Consider the following 20,426-nt stretch of genomic DNA (forward strand, 5'->3'; position numbering starts at 1 on the left):
GGACCCTGTGGCGTGGGACGACCTGGACCCTGTGGCGTGGGACGACCTGGACCCTGTGGCGTGGGAGGACCTGGACCCTGTGCCGTGGGAGGACCTGGACCCTGTGCCATTGGAGGACCTGGACCCTGTGCCGTGGGAGGACCTGGACCCTGTGCCGTGGGAGGACCTGGACCCTGTGCCGTGGGAGGACCTGGACCCTCCGGAGCCGTGGATGGCCATGGCGGCAACGGCAGTTCAACAGGCCATGGCGGCAACGGCAGTTCAGGGGGCCACAGAGGCGTGGCCTTCATGTACCCCTTGCCCCCCCCAAAAAAATTTCTTGGGCAGGACAGCAGCTCGTGGGCTGGAGCGGGCTCGTGGGCTGGAGCCTGGGCGTGGGCTGGAGCATGACCACTTAAAAACAAAATAAAGTCAATGTATTGCCAAAAGGTGCAGGGGTGTTCCTCTGATGGCATGAGGGCTGAAAAGTCAGAGTCCAAACCGGAACAAAAGCACCTTTTAAGCAAGGTCTCATCCCAGGGCAAAAAATCCATGAAACGAATGAAGTCTCTGACGTAGTCCTCTATGGGACGCTGGCCTTGACAGGGGTGTGGCAATGGTAACTGCTGGGTCCATAATGCCATGGGAGGACCTGGACCCTGTGCCTGTAAATCTGTTATTCTGTCACAGATTTCTACTGACAAGGCAAGTTGTTGGACCCAAGTGCAGCTTTTAATCAAAATATCAAAACAAATACATGGCAATACTAGAAACAAAAGCCGTGGCTAAACATAACTCTCACCTACACAGCAGGTAACAACATCAATAACAGACAAGGACACACGGCAAACATGAGGGTTTAAATACACTGAGACTAATGACAAGACAAGTGACACCTGTGAACCGAGATTAAACAATGAACCAATGACAGAACACAACAAGATCACATGAGGGCATGGGAATCACGTGACAAAACCAGGAAGCAAGACAGTGAACATGACACTCAAACATAACATGAACATAATCAACTTAAAACATGAACAAGGAACAATGAACATGAACCAACACCAAAACACCCTGTGACAGAATGAATACTTCTCAACTTGACGCTCACATAAGCTCGGTCACAGAGGGCTCGACACAGTGAGACTATACTCACATTTGCGACTAAAAATAGACATGTGCGAACTGTACAATGTATTTTGGAGCACCCATTTCCTTAAATGTAACATCAATACCTTACAGTAGGCTATATTGTATACTATTAATGATTATTTTAAGGCATCTTATATTTTGGGATAGAAAAACATATCACGATACTGCAAACTTCAAAGGATATTTCATTAAATAAATGTGAGCTTCACATTTCAGATTCTGAGCGTTCTATGGCCTTGCACAACAATGCTTCGCAGTTCACAATCAATGAATAGCGCACATTTATGCCAAGCGAATTCTTATGAACAATGACAATGTTTTCTTTATTGTGATTAATATTGTATGTTGTATACAGGTGTAGCGCTTCACACAGAGGGGCCGGATAGCTGGCCTGAATGGTTGTAGCCAAGTGTAAGCAAAACTCAAATAATATCCGCCTAGGCTGCTTTAGGGACGTCTGCAAATTCACCACACAGTGCAAATCGAATCTCAACAATCCATTCGAATACATTTTTACAGGGCTATAGTAAATGCCTAGTGGGCAAAATTATTTATTATTTTGCCAATATCTCGTTTTAGACAATACCTCCCCTACTGGATGTACAGTACACTAATAATAATAATAATTTAAAAAAAGAAACTCACCAAAATACTTTTTTCATGGTCCAAAGTTTGTAGGACATTCCTACTGACCAGACTGACTTACTACAGGTGAAATTAACTGGAGTAAAGCTGGCTTGACATTGGACATTCGATATCTGCTGATTTAGGGCCGTCTCTAAAGTTACATACAACATTGGTATACACGTTTCTAACTTCAATAGCATTTGAAGAGAATGGCTTACAGTCATAAAACAAACTGTAAAGTGTTCATCTAGGTGTCAGGTTTGATGCACACCTTTTAGATTTTAATTTTTTAGATTTAATAAAATAAACTGTCAAATCACATGAAAATATGGATATTTATTTTACTAGGCTCCTGTATGGGCTCATACACAAAATATACTACATTTCAATGTAACAGCTGTTTCCCTCATACGAATGTGGCTCTCCATTTGTCCGTCAAACCTTTTCTCCACTGCCGCAGCAGTGCCGCTCCCTCTGCTCCCGCAGAAGCTCAGTTTCTCTGGCTAATTATCTCCACTGCCGCAGCAGTGCTGCTCCCTCTGTTCCCGCAGGAGCTCAGTTTCTCTGGCTAATTTCTCCAATGCCGCAGCAGTGCTGTTCCCTCTGCTCCCGCAGGAGCCCAATTTTTCTGGCTAATTTCTCCCCAGCCGCAGCAGTAATGTTCCGTCCCAGAACCTTCCAATCCTACGTGGAGATGTTTAAAGCATTCCACTTCTCTTATAACATGCCGTTCAAATTTTCCTTCCTTTCAATCACCTCACTTGTTTCCTACCTTAAAACTGTTAAGGGCCTCCAAGTTGGGTCCATCAAAGGCTACCTGAGCAGCGTCAAATTTTTACGCAATTGATTTATGGTGCTCCCTCCCAAGATAATTCACAAACCTCCCTCCTGATCAAAGGGATTCAGCGATCACAGCCCACCCACCCCGACAGCAGATAACCCATAACACTAGACGTTCTCACAAAATTTATCCATACTCTGCGTACAGGTTACCAGCCCCTCGGTGCAGCCCGCACACTCAACATCGCTTGTTTTAGCTTTTTCGGGTTCTTAGGATGCTCACAAATCGCGATCACTTCTAAATTCAACCCTAACATCCACCCCACTATCTCAGACCTATCAGTACTCGATGGCGAAACCTTATCATACTTAATCGAACGAAGCAAGACAGACCAAGCTTTCATGTATATTTCAACATCCCATGTCAACAACCAAACTGTTCTTGCATACCTCCAAATGAGGAAATCTCAGGCTAATCTCCTTCTGAACCCCTTTTCATAGACCGCTCCAACAAACCCATGACAAACCCAAATCCAAAAAACAGCTCAAATCTGTTCTCCAGCAATCAGGCACCTCAGCACAAATTTAAAAAAAGTCCCTCCTTTCGCATAGGGGCAGCAGCAAAAAAAAAAAAAGCCTCTCCCAGCAGCAGATTCAAGCTCTTGGAAGATGGTCGTCACACGCTTTCCAAAGCTACATTAGGACCGACCTAACCGTTCTATCTTATCTCCTTTTCCGTCTGGCGAGGCTTACCCATCCAATGCAGTGAGTCTTGATCTCCTGTTGGATGCTGCAAGGGCCCTCCCGGACAGTGGCTATATTTCCCCCTTTTTTCCATCTGGCGAGGCTTACCCATCCGATGCTGTGAGTCTTGATCTCCTGTTGGATGCTGCGAGAACCCTCCCGGTCAGCATCCTTTTCTTTCTCTTTTTGGGCGAGGCTTCCCTTTCCTATGCCGTGAGTATTGATCTCCCATCAGATGCTGCGAGGGCCCTCCCAGTCACTACCCATCTTTTTCTTTTTCCCATCCAGCGAGGCTTACTCGTCCGATACCGTGAGTCTTGATCTCCTTTCGGACGCTGCAAGAGCTCTCCTGGACGAACATCCATGCTTTACCTTCCACCCGTCTGCCAGCGAGGCTTACTCATCTTACACAGCGAGTCTTGATCTCGCGTCAGATGCCGGCGAGAGCTCTCCTGGCCAGGTGTTTTCACTTCTCCTTCACCGTGCCGTCGGCTGATAGGACCCACTCACCTGACGCCAGGAAACCGATCCTGGCGGAGGCTGGGTGGGCCCCCTCGGTCAGTCGTTTCTTTTTAATTGCGCCGCCACGTCTATCCGTCGGTAGGGCTCACCCATCTGACGACACGAGTCTTGGCCTCCCATTGGATGTCGTAAGAGCCTTCCCGATCGGTCGTTCTAAATTAGGGCTGCTCCACATTCATCAGCTAGTAGGGCCCGTCCACCCGGTGATGTGAGCTCCTGTCAGTGGCAACACGGGCCCTCCTGGTCAGGTGGTTCCAAACCATGCTGCTCCTCATTTATCTTTTCCCATCTGATACAGTGAGCCTTGGCCTCCCATTGGATGTCGCAAGAGCCTTCCCGATCGGTCGTTCCAAAACAGGTTGCTCCCAGTCCACCAGCCAGTAGGGCCTTTCCGCCCAATGCCGTTAGCTGCACCCTTCAGAAGCAACACGGGCCTTCCTGGTCAAGCAACCAAGCTTATCAAAACGCCAACCCACCAATTCTCTGCGTATTTGGGGGTTTTCTGGTGGCTGTCCTCTGCTTTTTGCATTTTGTGGGGATACTCTGGGTTCGGGCCAAAATTCAGAGCCCGGAGCCCTCCCCCGGACAGCACGCCAAATATGCATAATCTTTACTCTATTTAATTTGATGTAAGTGTGAACTCGTGAAGTGATGTTTTATTAACAAATTTTGGGAGGAGCATGGGGAGATAATTAAACCTAATTAAACACAAGAGGAGCACGCTCAGATAATTAAACCTAATTAAACACAATTGGAGCACATCAAGCAAATAAATTTAATCAACGATAAGAGGTGTATATATACAGCAGATTTACCTTCTTTCGTTGACCATTTTTATCTTAGCATCCCTCCACCACCCCATCTCCTCACTTTGATTCTAATAAACTCTTATTAGACGTCAACACAATCCATAATATAATACAGTCTAGTTCTAGACTATCTCTATCAAGGGGGGGGGGGATACTCTAGGTTCGGGCCAAAATTCCGACCCCTGAGCCCTCCCCCGGACAGCACGCCAAATACGCATAATCTTTACTCCATTTAATTTGATGTAAGTGTGAACTTGTGAACTAACAGCAAACACCAGGAAGCAAACAATAGAAGTAAAGAAACACTCACCAATGTGCGTTCCAACGAAGATATATAAATTAGGAAAAATCCACCGCAGTTCTCAGGGACGTAAAGCACCTGACCAAAAATGCAGCAGATTGGAAAGTAAAAAAAAAAAATCATATATTTTTTGATGAAGTCCAAGAGCTCTCAGGCCCCTCAATAGACAGCAATTTAATTAAATATCATCAATTTTTAAATAATATAATCTATAAATCAGTTCTGAAAAAAAATCGATGTCCAGCTCAGTTCAATTCTCATACAACAGCGTCAGTGCAGTCATATAAATAATATGTTGAATATTAAGTGTCCCTACTAAGCAAACCAGAGGCGACAGTGACAAAGAACCCAAAATCTATCAGGTGACAGAATGGCGAAAAAAAACTTAAGAGAAACTGGGGGGTTTCAGACTGCATGACTAGTCATCGGGATTGGTATCATTAAAATATTAATCCAGATCCTTTTGCTTGAAGATCGATTAATCACGCTGGTATGAAGCCGAAGCTGGCCTAAGAGCATATTTGTACACACACAAAAAAAACAGACCACGTTTTTTTACTTTTGTCTAAACATAAAAACAAGCCATCTTTTGATTTTTCTTTCTATTTTTCCGAATAGGAAATGAAATGGTCAAAACATATGCTGATCACAGATATAATCTGAAATCAAATGAATGTAATGAATTTGCATAATTATGACAAGTTTCTTTGCTTTAGGCAAAAAAGAGAGATGCATAGCTGGCCTGACAACACCCGTTCCTGCAGGGTTTTATCTGAAAGATGTCTGGAATTCATTTGTATGCAACACCCAACGGTTAAATCCTTCACAAATGGGAAATTGTCTCAAAAACAAGATAGTCTACTTGATGGGAGACTCTACCACAAGGCAGTGGTTTGAGCATTTAGAAGGAACCGTGCCAGGCAAGTTATTCAGTAATTGACTTTATGTCATTTAATTTAAGACTTAAATAGCATGAATGTATAATGTTAAAGGGGTGATGAACTGAGAAATCAACTTTCCCTTGAGCGTTTGATATATAAAAGGTCATGGTAATATAAGAATATCCGGAAAGTTTCAGAGCTGAAACTTCCTTGTTAGTCAAAGAAAAGCTTTTATAGACACCAGATCTCTTAACTATATCACGTTTGCACTGTTAGTGAAGATGAAAGCATTTGTTAGTGTACAGAAACTGAGTTGAAATGACGAGATCGCTGCTTTCACGCGCTCAACATGTGTGTGATCGGCTACAATGATCATCACTGCAACCTTTCATGCCACAATCTTAATATAATGCCATAGTTCTAAATATAATGCCATTGATCTAAATGTCATGCAACACTTTTCACGATTAGTTAACCATGAGAGCTGTAATTGTAAAAACGAGCTGAAAGAGAGAGAGAATTTAAATTCAAAATTCCAAGTAATTTCAAATTCAAAGACGTTAGCCAATCACACGCCCCTTAAAACAGCGTTCAGAGCAGAAGGCTAAAATCAGGGAAGGAAAAATGCATTTTATTTATAAAGTACGACAATTTTTGTTGTAAAAAGCATTCTAACATTATAAGTGCACCCCAGGAAACATCATAAAACAATAAAAAACGCAGTCCATGACCCATTTAAATAAGGAATTGACATGGGTCTATCTGCGTCCCGGAGTACTACAAACCACGCCCCTCCAAGTTACACCTACTACAACAAGTTACGCCTCCCGTGAAGAAAGCGAGCGTAGATGTCATTGACTAAAACAATCTTTTGAAGTAAATGATGTATGAAATGTTAGTAGATCTAACTTATATTAACTTCCTCAAGACCCAATGAGGTTCATTCTTGTGTGATATGCAGCACGTTTGAGCTTCCATGAAAACCAATGAGGTTCATTCTCATGTGTTACGCAGCATGTTTGAGCTTACTCAAGAACCAATGAGGTTCATTCTTGTTACGCAGCACATTTGAGCTTCCTCAAGACCCAATGAGGTTCATTCTTGTGTTACGCAGCACGTTTAAGTTTCAGCAAGAACCATTGAGGTTCATTCTTGTGTGATATGCAGAACGTTTGAGCTTCCAAAAGAACCAATGAGGCTCATTCTCGTGTCACGCAGTCTTCAAGTATTCAAACCCAATATAGGGCACAGAGGTTCGTCACCACTAACGACAAGAGACGTAGATGTAAGGAAGATGTAGGGGTCAAAATGGCAAACAACACTCTGTGAGAAACACCACCACCACAGGGCAAAAGCAGCTAGCTTCCCTCACTGGGGGCCTTCAGCTCCTGAGTCAACAAAAATAAACCAAATATAAGAACACACTTAAGCACATTAAACAAAGGCAAATTGCAAATTCTTACAACAAAACAACCCTGTGCCATCCACTGGCCAAAGGAGTCAGGCAGAGATTAAATTAGGTTCGCAACAAGCATATGAACCAATACCCACCATGGAGCAGCAAGAGGGGGAAAAGATAACAAACCCAAAAAGGGAAGAAAATAAACAAACAATACAAATGAAAACAATTAAATATGTTTCAAATTAAATCACAAGATACAGGAACTAAATTAATGAAAAACTGAACACCACTGGAAGAACTCAAATCAAAACATTAAACAAAACATTTCCACGCCATTCCTTGAAGGAGTGAGGATTGAAGGAAAATTATCACAAATAACAGGACACACACGCTGCCGGTGGCGAGATGACAATCAGTGGGGCTAAACATGCACTGTTAAAGGGCATATTGCAGGTTAGAGACTCCAGTGAGTCAATTTTTAGAAAAATAATGTAGGAACTAGATTTTCTTTAAAATATACTTTAAAATACGCTATTAAGGCTTTTGGAGTCGTTTTGTGAGAAAATTTTACTTCCGCATCTAAAAATGCCAAAACCGGACGTGACATAACGAGAGGGAGTGCGGTGAATTTCAGCGACAGGAAAACAATGAATCGCAATGACAGTTCGGACGCTGAGGACATTATAAATGTTTATTAATACTCATATGGCAGACCACAGCCATACAATTATGACACACAATTAGGGACAGACCAGGATTAGACAGAACAACGATTAGAGGAGACAAATTGAGTTGTTGTGTGAGGAGAAACTGTGGAGAACAGCGGCAGGTGTCTCTGTGAGAGAACAGTGTTTTATATATAAGATAGCTAACGATATGAACACATAATTATGACAAGTTTCTTTGCTTTAGGCAAAACAGAGAAATGCATAGCTGGCCTGACAACACCCGTTCCTGCAGGGTTTTATCTGAAAGATGTCTGGAATTCTTTTGTATGCAACACCCAACGGTTAAATTCTTCACAAATGGGAAATTGTCTCAAAAACAAGATAGTCTACTTGATGGGAGACTCTACCACAAGGCAGTGGTTTGAGCATTTAGAAGGAACCGTGCCAGGCAAGTTATTCAGTAATTGACTTTATGTAATTTAATTTAAGACTTAAATAGCATGAATGTATAATATTAAAGGGGTGATAAACTGAGAAATCAACTTTCCCTTGAGCGTTTGATATATAAAAGGTCATGGTAATATAAGAATATCCGGAAGGTTTCAGAGCTGAAACTTCCTTGTTAGTCAAAGAAAAGCTTTTATAGACACCAGATCTCTTAACTATATCACGTTTGCACTGTTAGTGAAGATGAAAGCATTTGTTAGTGTACAGAAACTGAGTTGCAATGACGAGATCGCTGCTTTCACGCGCTCAACATGTGTGTGATCGGCTACAATTATCATCACTGCAACCTTTCATGCCACAATCTTAATATAATGCCATAGTTCTAAATATAATGCCATTGATCTAAATGTAATGCAACACTTTTCACGATTAGTTAACCATGAGAGCTGTAATTGTAAAAACGAGCTGAAAGAGAGAGAGAATTTAAATTCAAAATTTCAAATAATTTCAAATTCAAAGACGTTAGCCAATCACACGCCCCTTAAAACGGAGCGTTCAGAGCAGAAGGCTAAAATCAGGGAAGGAAAAATGCATTTTATTTATAAAGTATGACAATTTTTGTTGTAAAAAGCATTCTAACATTATAAGTGCACCCCAGGAAACATCATAAAACAATAAAAACCGCAGTCCATGACCCATTTAAATAAGGAATTGACATGGGTCTGTCTGCGTCCCGGAGTACTACAAACCACGCCCCTCCAAGTTACACCTACTACAACAAGTTACGCCTCCCGTGAAGAAAGCGAGCGTAGATGTCATTGACTAAAACAATCTTTTGAAGTAAATGATGTATGAAATGTTAGTAGATCTAACTTATATTAACTTCCTCAAGACCCAATGAGGTTCATTCTTGTGTGATATGCAGCACGTTTGAGCTTCCATGAGAACCAATGAGGTTCATTCTCATGTGTTACGCAGCATGTTTGAGCTTACTCAAGAACCAATGAGGTTCATTCTTGTTACGCAGCACATTTGAGCTTCCTCAAGACCCAATGAGGTTCATTCTTGTGTTACGCAGCACGTTTAAGTTTCAGCAAGAACCATTGAGGTTCATTCTCATGTGTTACGCACAAGCGGCAACCTCCCGCAGTTTCTCTTGAAGCCAATACGGAAGTGCCTCAAACTGCAATTCATCGACTGGCCGCTAGGGACAGGATTCAGAAGGGAGCAGAATCTCATTGAGCCCCATGTTAAAATGGCCAACTTTAGAGCAGAATAAAACATGTTTACAGCCTGGTACAAATTGTGCTTTTGGTCTATACGGCTCATTTTGCCCTTCATGACAACTGTGAGGGGGGTGTATTTTTTTATAACTCATTCGTTTACATTATATAAAGCCTTACAATTCTGCATAATTAAGGGCGTGGCCATTTCGAGTGACAGGGGGATAGCCATTTATCTGCTGTCTGTTAGTCATCGCGTCACTTAAGCTCCGCCCACATCCCGCCCTTTTGCCCATTTTCTGTTATCCGGGAGTGACGCGCGATGACGCGCTGCCAAGATGGCTCGTCCCTACTTTGCGCTTCAGAACGGCTCATCAGAATCCTATGGGTGACGTCACGGACACTACGTCCATATTTTTTTACAGTCTATGGTTACGCAGCATGTTTGAGCTTACTCAAGAACCAATGAGGTTCATTCTTGTTCCGCAGCACATTTGAGCTTCCTCAAGACCCAATGAGGTTCATTCTTGTGTTACGCAGCACGTTTAAGTTTCAGCAAGAACCATTGAGGTTCATTCTTGTGTGATATGCAGAACGTTTGAGCTTCCAAAAGAACCAATGAGGTTCATTCTCGTGTTACGCAGCACATTTGAGCTTCCTCAAGACCCAATGAGGTTTATTCTTGTGTGATATGCAGAACGTTTGAGCTTCTAAAAGAACCAATGAGGTTCATTCTCGTGTTACGCAGCACGTTTGAGCTTCCTCAAGACCCAATGAGGTTCATTCTTGTGTGATATGCAGAACGTTTGAGCTTCTAAAAGAACCAATGAGGTTCATTCTCGTGTTACGCAGCACGTTTGAGCTTCCTCAAGACCCAATGAGGTTCATTCTTGTGTGATATGCAGAACGTTTGAGCTTTCAAAAGAACCAATGAGGTTCATTCTCGTGTTACGCAGCACGTTTGAGCTTCCTCAAGACCCAATGAGGTTCATTCTTGTGTGATATGCAGAACGTTTGAGCTTCTAAAAGAACCAATGAGGTTCATTCTCGTGTTACGCAGCACGTTTGAGCTTCCTCAAGACCCAATGAGGTTCATTCTTGTGTGATATGCAGAACGTTTGAGCTTCCAAAAGAACCAATGAGGTTCATTCTCGTGTTACGCAGCACATTTGAGCTTCCTCAAAACCCAATGAGGTTCATTCTTGTGTGATATGCAGAACGTTTGAGCTTCCAAAAGAACCATTGAGGTTCATTCTCGTGTTACGCAGCACGTTTGAGCTTCCTCAAGACCCAATGAGGTTCATTCTTGAGTGATATGCAGACCGTTTGAACTTCCAAAAGAACCAATGAGGCTCATTCTTGTGTGTTACGCAGCATGTTTGAGATTCCTCAAGAACCAGTGAGGTTCATTCTCATGTTATGCAGCACGTTTGAGCTTCTGCAAGAACCAATGAGGTTCATTCTTGTGTGTTACGCAGCACGTTTGCACTTCCTTAAGAGCCAATGGGGTTAATTGTGTTACGCAGCACGTTTGAGCTTCAGCAAGAACCAATGAGGTTCACTCTTGTGTTACGCAGCACATTTGAACTTCCTCAAGAATAGCGATGCACCGAATCCAGGGTTCGGGTTCGGATTCGGACGAATATTGGGCTTTTTGACTGGGTTCGGTTTCTGCCGAACCTCAGAATTTTTTTCCACCGAACCCGAACCCTAGGCTTGCACTATGCGCGCCCCGCTGGTCGAACGTAATGACGCCGCTGTTGAAAGTGAAAATGAAACTCATGAACAGAAAACGTGGCAGTATACTTTAAGTCAAAAGAAGGCGATTCAAGTTGAGCTACGCGTTCAATTTGCAATGCCGATTTGTCTCGTGATGACAAGGACCCTAAACAACAGCCGCTGTTAAAACATTTACATATGAAACATCCGAGAGAATACGAGTTGTGCGTGAAGGAATCTACAGACAGCAGCCAAAATGTATTTTATTTTACCGTGCAAACAGCCTATAGATCTATAGATCAGATAAAATATAAATAAAATTAATAAAATATATAGGCCTACACTAAATATTTTTCACTTAAATAATTACCAAATTAAGATGACAAAACGAAAATACACTGAATCCGTAAGCTTTGAAGAACCGGAATTAGGTAAATAGGTAGATAATATACTATATATCTTTACATATACTATTCTCTTAAAACCATCATTTCGTTATTTTTACTAACCCAAATAATGATTCATCCGCTAGGTTGCACGTGAGGGGGAAAAAATAGGTTCCTTCCACTTAAGAGTTGAGCTCTCTTTATTTTAATATATCTCTTTACATAAATACTATTTTCTACTTTAAAAAAAAAATAATTTCGTTATTTTACTAACCCAGTGTTTTGTATGTGAATGCTGTTTCACGTGAATATTACCACAGGAGTGAAGCACAAAGCTTTGTTTAGCCTAGAAAGGAAATAATGGTCAGATAGCACTTTTTCATTCTGTTTTGCGATCTGGATATGGTCACTCGATTTTCTGTGAATTTTAACAATAGGCCTAGTAGTCCATTTTATCCCAATGGACATGGACATTTCGTTTCTTTTCCCAACTCTTCACTCACGTCGCACCCATGTTCGCAGGGGATTATAAACGTCTCTTCCTTTCGTTTGCTTATAATTAAGTCTATTATAACTATTCACATCCTTTACTGTGGGAAAGTATAAAAAACACTGTAAGACAAATACCTTTTTACTTCACATTTTATTTAACACAGTTTGTTCTTGTTATTAAACTTGGTAAGGCGCGTCAAGTTTGGTTTATTTGAATAGCGCATTTCACACACGCCGGTGATTTTAGTTTCATTTTCTCTGGCAGTGAATAATCAAACATTGCCTAAATGTCTTGACCCTGTGGAAAATAAAATCCACTCTTCAGACCTTTTACAACAAGTGTTGCTTTGCAACATCAGTAGAACATATGAAGACGAAGATATTCAAGAAGGTGTCTATTCAGTGTCCCATTCCTCTCAAAGCGCAGAGCGGTAGGCCTTTATGACGCATCTTTGCGGGGAAATAGTATGAATCAAATATTTTTCTAACTAATATTTAATTTTCATATATTCTTGAGGTTACCATTATTTACTGAAAATCGTTTTTGTTTTATAGGCTGTAGTGTGTTGTTTCACTGACGAAAGTGCTAAAATAAACACGCATGCTCATGGATGTTTCAGCCTCAAATGATTTCAAAATGTAGGCTATATATCTGGCATAGACTACAGTATTTAAAATAGCATATATGCATTAGTTACATTCTCAATTAAATTTACAGAGCAATCCCTGCTAAGTTTTTAGTTTAACTAATACTATAGAAGAGGATTAGTGTGTGTTGCACACAACAGACATCTTGATGTCGGCACAACCCTAGCGCGCGCCTCCTGCGCTCTCCGTTGGGTTGTTCTTTGAAACGACAGAGGACGACTCGGGGTAATTTTTCTATAAACCATCATGAAATAGCGTCGAGAAGAACATACACGACAATGTTTACTTGAGTAAACTTCACCAAAACAGTTAATGGCATCCCTACACTGCTGTGGACGTTGTTAACTTCATTAATGTGTTTACTGTGATAATGGACTGCGGATGGGAGTAGGATTCGGTATTCGGTTTCGGATTCGGCCGAATCTTAACCAGTGGATTCGGTATTCGGCCGAACCCCAAAAATCTGGATTCGGTGCATCCCTACTCAAGAACCAATGAGATTAATTCTTGCTACGCAGCACGTTTAAGTTTCAGCAAGAACCAATGGGGTTCATTCTTGTGTGATACCCAGCCAGAAGTGGGTAGAGTAGCCAAAATCTGTACTCAAGTAAAAGTACAAGTACTTACGGAAATATTTACTCAAGTAAAAGTAAAAGTAACAATCGTAATATTTACTTGAGTAAGAGTAAAAAAGTATTCGATGAGAAAACTACTCAAGTAGTTAGTTACTAGTTACTTTCGATCTGATTGATAAGAAGTGAAAACCCTGAATTTCAGGCTACTTGGAGAGCTTTCACACACCTCTCTGTAACACTTTACAATAAGGTTGTATTAGTTAACATTAGTTAATGTATTAGTTAACATGAACTAACCATGAACAACACCTCTGTTCAGCATTAGTTAATAAAAATCCAGCTGTTCATGGTTTATTCATGTTAGTTCACAGTGCATTGACTAATGTTAACAACATTTGAATAATGCATTAGTAAATGTTTAAATTAACATAAAGATAAATAAGTGCTTTATAAGTGCAGTTCATTATTAGTTAATGTTAAATAATGTAAGCTAATGAACCTTATATATATATATATATATATATATATGTGTGTGTGTGTGTGTGTGTGTGTGTGTGTGTGTGTGTGTGTGTGTGTGTGTGTGTGTGTGTGTGTGTGTGTGTGTGTGTGTGTGTGTGTGTGTGTGTGTGTGTGTGTGTGTGTGTGTGTGTGTGTGTGTGTGTGTGTGTGTGATTAATGGTTAAACAGTATAAATTAATGGTGTGCTGGGCTAACTAGAGCTCTTCTTAAAACATACTTTGTTCTTATATTTATATCTTATATATAAGTATATAGGCTAGTCTTTAGGTAGGAATAAAATACAATACCGTTTTAATTTGTATGTATTTTCTACACTTCAGACAGGTGTCTGTCCAGATTTGTGTATAAATGCAAGACGTCAAATTAGGCTATTCAATTTGTTTCGTTTTGTGAAGAAAAGAATATGTATGTGAAGATGTGAACGTTTATTCGTGGACGTGTGTTGTTTGGAGGATTCAAACGAATTGTCATTGCTTGCACAAGAGTGCATATGAGGAAAACACTCGGACAGTGTGTGAAATAGTATTATAATAAGGGAAAATTTCCCATAGTTACCAAATGACCGTTAATAGTGTTCAAATATAGGCATCATTGTGACTCTTACCGCTACATGTTCTTTTCAGGGTGGAATTCTTGTATGCAGAGATGTCAGTTCGTTTTGGTGCACAGCATGCATCGCATTATGAAACTATTCTTTTTGACATCTTGGAGTGAAAACATAGACTGAACTTGAGGCCACGGGCAATCTGCCTCCCGTAGCTCACACACATTTTCCTCTGCTTCGGCCATCATCTTCCGACTAAACGCACGCTAATTATAAGCGGGTGATGCGTAGCAACCTCTCGCAAAGCAGCCTCTCCAACGTTTCGCGAGACTTGCGAAAGTCATCTTAACTTATTTTAAAATATATAATATAATTATTACCACCTGACAGTAACGGAGGAACGCGACCGAATGTAACTAAGTAAAAGTACAGTTTTTTCACAAGAAATTTACTTGAGTAAGAGTAAAAGTACCCATCTTTAAATCTACTCTAAAAGTACAAGTTACCCAAAAAATTTACTCAAGTAAATGTAACAAAGTAAATGTAATTCGTTACTACCCACCTCTGTACCCAGCACGTTTGAGCTTCCTCAAGAGCCAATGAGATTCATTCTTATGTGTTACGCAGCATGTTTGTGCTTCCACAATAACCAATGATGTTCATTCTCGTGTTACACAGCACATTTGAGCTTCTGCAAGAACCAATGAGGTTCATTCTTGTGTTACGCAGCACATTTGAGCTTCCGCAAGAACTATTGAGGTTTGTTCTTGTGCGTTAAGCAGGAACAGTTTAACTTTTTTATATTCGCTGAACAAAGTTTATATGTGAATAAAAGCTTAAATTGAACATGTTCATCATATAAGTTGTCTCTTCAGAAAATTTTGACTAAAACGCTTGACTCATAAGGATTAGTTTTACAATCTCTTTATGAAGTTTTTGAAGTTTCAAAATGGTAGTTGCATGGACTGTCAATGGAGGGACAGAAAGCTCTCAGGTTTCACTAAAAATATCTTCATTTGTGTTCTGAAGATTAGCGTAAATCTTACGGGTATGGAATGACATGAGGGTAAGAAAATGATGCCCATATACTTTAGGGGGCTATAAAAAGCAATTTTGTTAAGCTATTTGATAAATAAATAAAGCAATGATTCTAATGTTAGCTTCACTCTTGTTTAGGCATAAAAAGAATGGACATCCACACTCCTCCTACCGATGGACCCCTAATGGCTGTAGAGTTGAAAAATAATATCATTGTTCACTGGAGGGCACACGGTGTTCCTTTGCGATTTTCTAAAATGCCCATTACTAATCTACATTATATCAGCAATGATATTGATGAAATAGCTGGTGGTCCTCATGCAGTGGTTGCTTTCACATTCTTTGCCCACCGGGTTTTTCACCCATTAACATTTTACGTGCATGAAGTGGCCAAAATCCGTCAGTCTGTTGTTGCACTGCTGAGACGTGCCCCAGAGACCACCGTCATCATCAAGTCTGGAAACACTGCAGGAATGAAGGTACAAATGCTCATTTTATTTTTATTGTGATAATGTTATGCTCAACAAGAAAATATTTGTTCTGCTGCCTTTTTAATGAAAGTCTAGAAGCACCTATCCACTTTGGAAGATTCTTAATGCATCATTAAATGCCTCCTGAAGCATTTACATTTTAGCCTTATCAAGCCTATATAAAGTGAAGTACAGTATGCCTAAGAGTTATTTGTTACAGGGTGCGTCTCAATCAGCTCCCTAGTTCAGTAGTCAGGGCACTGATCAGCGAATCGGTCAATGAGCTGACTCGTTGATCAGTGCCCTGACTACTGAACTAGGGAGCTGATTGAGACACACCCACAGCTATGTTTATGTGGCGGGGCTATGATGGGCAGACACAAATTTACCAGAAGTATAACTACGCCAGAATATGGCGAAGGAAGCAAAAATTGTTGACACTAATGCACGACTACGCCACCCCCAGAATTGGAAATTCAAACCCAATATAGGGCACACAGGTTCGTCACCACTAACGACAAGAGACGTAGATGTGAGGAAGACGCAGGGGTCAAAATGGCAAACAACACTCTGTGAGAAACACCACCACCACAGGGCAAAAGCAGCTAGCTTCCCTCACTGGGGGCCTTCAGCTCCTAAGTCAACAAAAAGAAACCAAATATAAGAACACACTTAACCCTTTAAGACCTAAGGGTATTTTTACAATTAATTTTCCGCCTGGTGTTATTTACTAAAAAAGCTTGTAAAACATCAACCCTGTTGTGCACAGACAATTGACACACCTCTTTTTTTTCAAGACAAGTTGATCTGTCAGTATATTTGTGTTGCATTGATGTCACCTGAATGTAAAATAAGTTATGGGACCATAAAGACAAATGAAAACATAAAACGGAAATTGAATCACTCAAATATTTATTGAAAACACACACAAATAAATAAAAGCTAAGCATATTTCCTCTGGAAAACAGTTTGTTCAAGTCTTTGGAGTCCTGGAACTCATGAATAAACATGATAACTTATACAGAACCAAAACTATTTACATTTTTCCAAAAAAAGTCCAGGCGCTTTTGGCCTCTTTGGATTTTGGATATTTACTGGTGCCAAGCCTCAAAACAGTTCCTATCAGGAACTTCTCCTCAAACTTTCTTCTCAAACTTTTTCCTCAAACTTTCTCCACAAAACTGCAGCACGTCTCTCTCTCTCTCTCTCTCTCTCTCTCTATCTCCTCAACACTAGCCGTGCGTCTCTATCTCTCCACAATAACAGAGCTGTGGTTCATGCGTAATGACGCACACCAACGTGGATGACGGATCAGCCTGTCATTGGTCAAACCCTCATCCAAAATGGCAGCTAGCATCGCGCTAGCGGCAAAAATGACGGAAAATTTATAAATTATGGACATCAAGTGGATATATCTTGGATGTAAGCATTTTGATTTATTGCTGAACAACTCCAAAAAGATGCACATGTTCCAGGCTGGATAGAAAACCTTCTGTAAAGGCTACAAAGACACCCCCGTGATGGCTAGCTCGTTAGCTTTCTGCTGGAAAAAACGGTAAGAAAATCGATAAAAGTTTCATGAAATAATATAGATATTTATCGGAGGTGCCGTGTGACGTCGTGGGCGATGCCGTCGGGCTCTGAGGGTTAAGCACATTAAACAAAGGCAAATTGCTAATTCTTACAACAAAACAACCCTGTGCCACCCACTGGCCAAAGGAGTCAGGCAGAGATTAAATTAGGTTCACAACAAGCATATGAACCAATACCCACCATCGAGCAGCAAGAGAGGGAAAAGATAACAAACCCAACTAGAATGTACATTTCCTGAAGAAAATGTGAGTGGTGCTTGCCGTGGCAAAATTCGCCACCCGGATAAAGCAAAAAAACCAAGCAACATGTCTGTAGGATGTTCTGGGGCTGAGATATAGGTCTTGGTAAACGGTTGCTAGGGTACTCTGTTTGGTTGCTATGGAGTGGCTTGGCAGCATTCATTGATGATACTGCTTGTCAGTATGAATGATATAAACCAACCCCCATGTCTCTATGATGTTCTGATGCAGAGATATAGGTCTTGGTAAACGGTTGCTAGGGTACTCTGTTTGGTTGCTATGGAGTGGCTTGGCAGCATCCAATGAATACTGCTTGTCAGTATGAATGATATAAACCAACCACCATGTCTCTATGATGTTCTGAGGCAGAGATATAGGTCTTGGTAAACGGTTGCTAAGGTATTCTGGGTGGTTGCTATGGTGTTGCTAGGCGGTTGCTAGGGTATTCCGGGTGGTTGCTAAGGCGTTGCTAGGCAGTTGCTAAGGTGTTCTGGTCGGTTGCTAGGCGGTTGCTAAGGTATTCTGGGTGGTTGCTAGGGTGTTGCTAGGCGGTTGCTAGGGTGTTCCGGGTGGTTGCTAGGGCGTTGCTAGGCAGTTGCTAAGGTGTTCTGGTCGGTTGCTAGGCGGTTGCTAAGATATTCTGGGTGGTTGCTAGGGCGTTGCTAGGCGGTTGCTAAGGTATTCGGAGTGGTTGCTAGGATGTTGCTAGGTGGTTGCTAAGGTATTCTGGGTGGTTGCTATGGTGTTGCTAGGCGGTTGCTAAGGTATTCTGGGTGGTTGCTAGGGCGTTGCTAGGCGGTTGCTAAGGTATTCTGGGTGGTTGATAGGGCGTTGCTAGGCGGTTGCTAAGGTATTCTGGGTGGTTGCTAGGGCGTTGCTAGGCGGTTGCTAAGGTGTTCTGGGCGGTTGCTAGGCGGTTGCTAAGGTATTCTGGGTGGTTGCTAGGGTGTTGCTAGGTGGTTGCTAAGGTATTCTGGGTGGTTGCTATGGTGTTGCTAGGCGGTTGCTAAGGTATTCTGGGTGGTTGCTAGGGTGTTGCTAGGCGGTTGCTAAGGTGTTCTGGGCGGTTGCTAGGCGGTTGCTAAGGTATTCTGGGTGGTTGCTAGGGCGTTGCTAGGCGGTTGCTAAGGTCTTCTGGGTGGTTGCTAGGCATTGCTAAGGTATTGTGGGTGGTCGCTATGTTGTTGTTAGGCAGTTGTCAATTGTCACAAATGGTTACTATGGAGTTTTTATAGAGTTGTTAGCATGTTCTCAGCCTGATTTAGCTGTTAGCTAATCATTATTAGCATTTAGCTATTCACTGCTAACATGTGTAGCATGTTGAAAGTCCAGTTTGCTAGCATGAGCCAAAAGACCCAACCCCCATGTCTCTATGATGTTCTGATGCAGAGATATAGGTCTCGGTAAACGGTTGCTAGGGTACTCTGTTTGGTTGCTATGGAGTGGCTTGGCAGCTGCCAATGATGATACTCCAAAGGCTGCTTGTCAGTATGAATGATATAAACCAATCCCCATGTTTCTATGATGATCTGATTCAGAGATATAGGTCTTGGTAAACGGTTGCTAAGGTACTCTGTTTGGTTGCTATGGAGTGGCTTGGCAGCATCCAATGATGATACTCCAAAGGCTGCTTGTCAGTATGAATGATATAAACCAACCCCCATACGTCTATGATGCTCTGAGGCAGAGATATAGGTCTTGGTAAACGGTTGCTAGGCTGCTTGATAATGGTTGCTAGGGCGTGGCTAGGAAGTGTTGAAGGTGATTTGTGATTGGCTGTTGATGCCCCGAGTCAAACAAACCCACCCTCGTGTTTCTATGACACTTCTATCAAAAGATATCCCTTTGATCTCTTTCAATGGAAGTCTATGGGATCAGTTGCTAGGGAGCTCTAAATGGTTGCTAGGGCGTGGCTTCATATGTTGACAATCATCCTGAGATAGTGATTGGTTGGCTGAGTAAATTGAGCCCACCCCCTTGTCTCTGAGATACTGTGAGCCAGAGCTATGGTCAATACAAAATCCCTATGCAATTTCCCATAGTAAGAGATACACAAGCTTAACGGGACATCCTCCCCATAGACAATGAATGGGGTAAAATTTTGGGCAGCTCCTGCACCCCAGGGGTACAACTTATACCCCATTGCGATGTGTCATCTTACTGGGCCTGTCAGCCTCTTCAAATGTGGTAAGTCACGAGTTTCTACGAAATCCTCGCTCGGAGCTACGAGGGGTCAAAATTCGTCGCAATGTTAAGTCAATGGGATTTTTGGGCTACTTTTTCGCCCCTGGGGCGAACATCGTACCCCCGACCTCTTAGAAAAGATATAGCACACCATTCCCGTATAGGCCGGTCGATTTGACGCCTCATTCATGGGTCTGTGACAAAAAATGTGGGAGGAGAAGCGCGCCGAAAAAGTGTCCAGAAGTAAGAATAATAACTAGAATGTACATTTCCTGAAGAAAATGTGAGTGGTGCTTGCCGTGGCAAAAAAATCCTCTCGGATGCTATGTTGTGTGTACTGGATTCTCACCCGAAACAAAAGAGGCCACCCCCAAGTCTGTACGATGTTGTGGAGCTGAGATATGTCCTATTCATGTGTTTGTACGGTTGCTAGGGTACTCTATATGGTTGCTATGGAGTGGCTATACAATTTATGGGGTGA

The 20,426-nt window shown here is 41.7% G+C and overlaps 1 protein-coding gene across 1 annotated transcript in view; it reads left to right on the top strand.

The window, feature by feature from the left end:
- LOC307119573 (NXPE family member 3-like) overlaps positions 1-20,426 on the top strand; it is a gene marked incomplete at its 3' end in the record, with an annotated part of 232,607 nt that overhangs the window by 13,140 nt on the left and 199,041 nt on the right. The window contains exons 4-5 of the mRNA XM_079805916.1: positions 8,113-8,328; positions 15,598-15,938. Of these exons, the coding sequence (XP_079662042.1) occupies positions 8,113-8,328; positions 15,598-15,938 (557 nt within the window). The remainder of the gene's footprint in view (positions 1-8,112; positions 8,329-15,597; positions 15,939-20,426) is intronic.

The sequence above is a fragment of the Gobio gobio genome, assembly GCF_949357685.1.
Source record: "Gobio gobio genome assembly, chromosome: 23".
NCBI lineage: Eukaryota > Metazoa > Chordata > Actinopteri > Cypriniformes > Gobionidae > Gobio > Gobio gobio.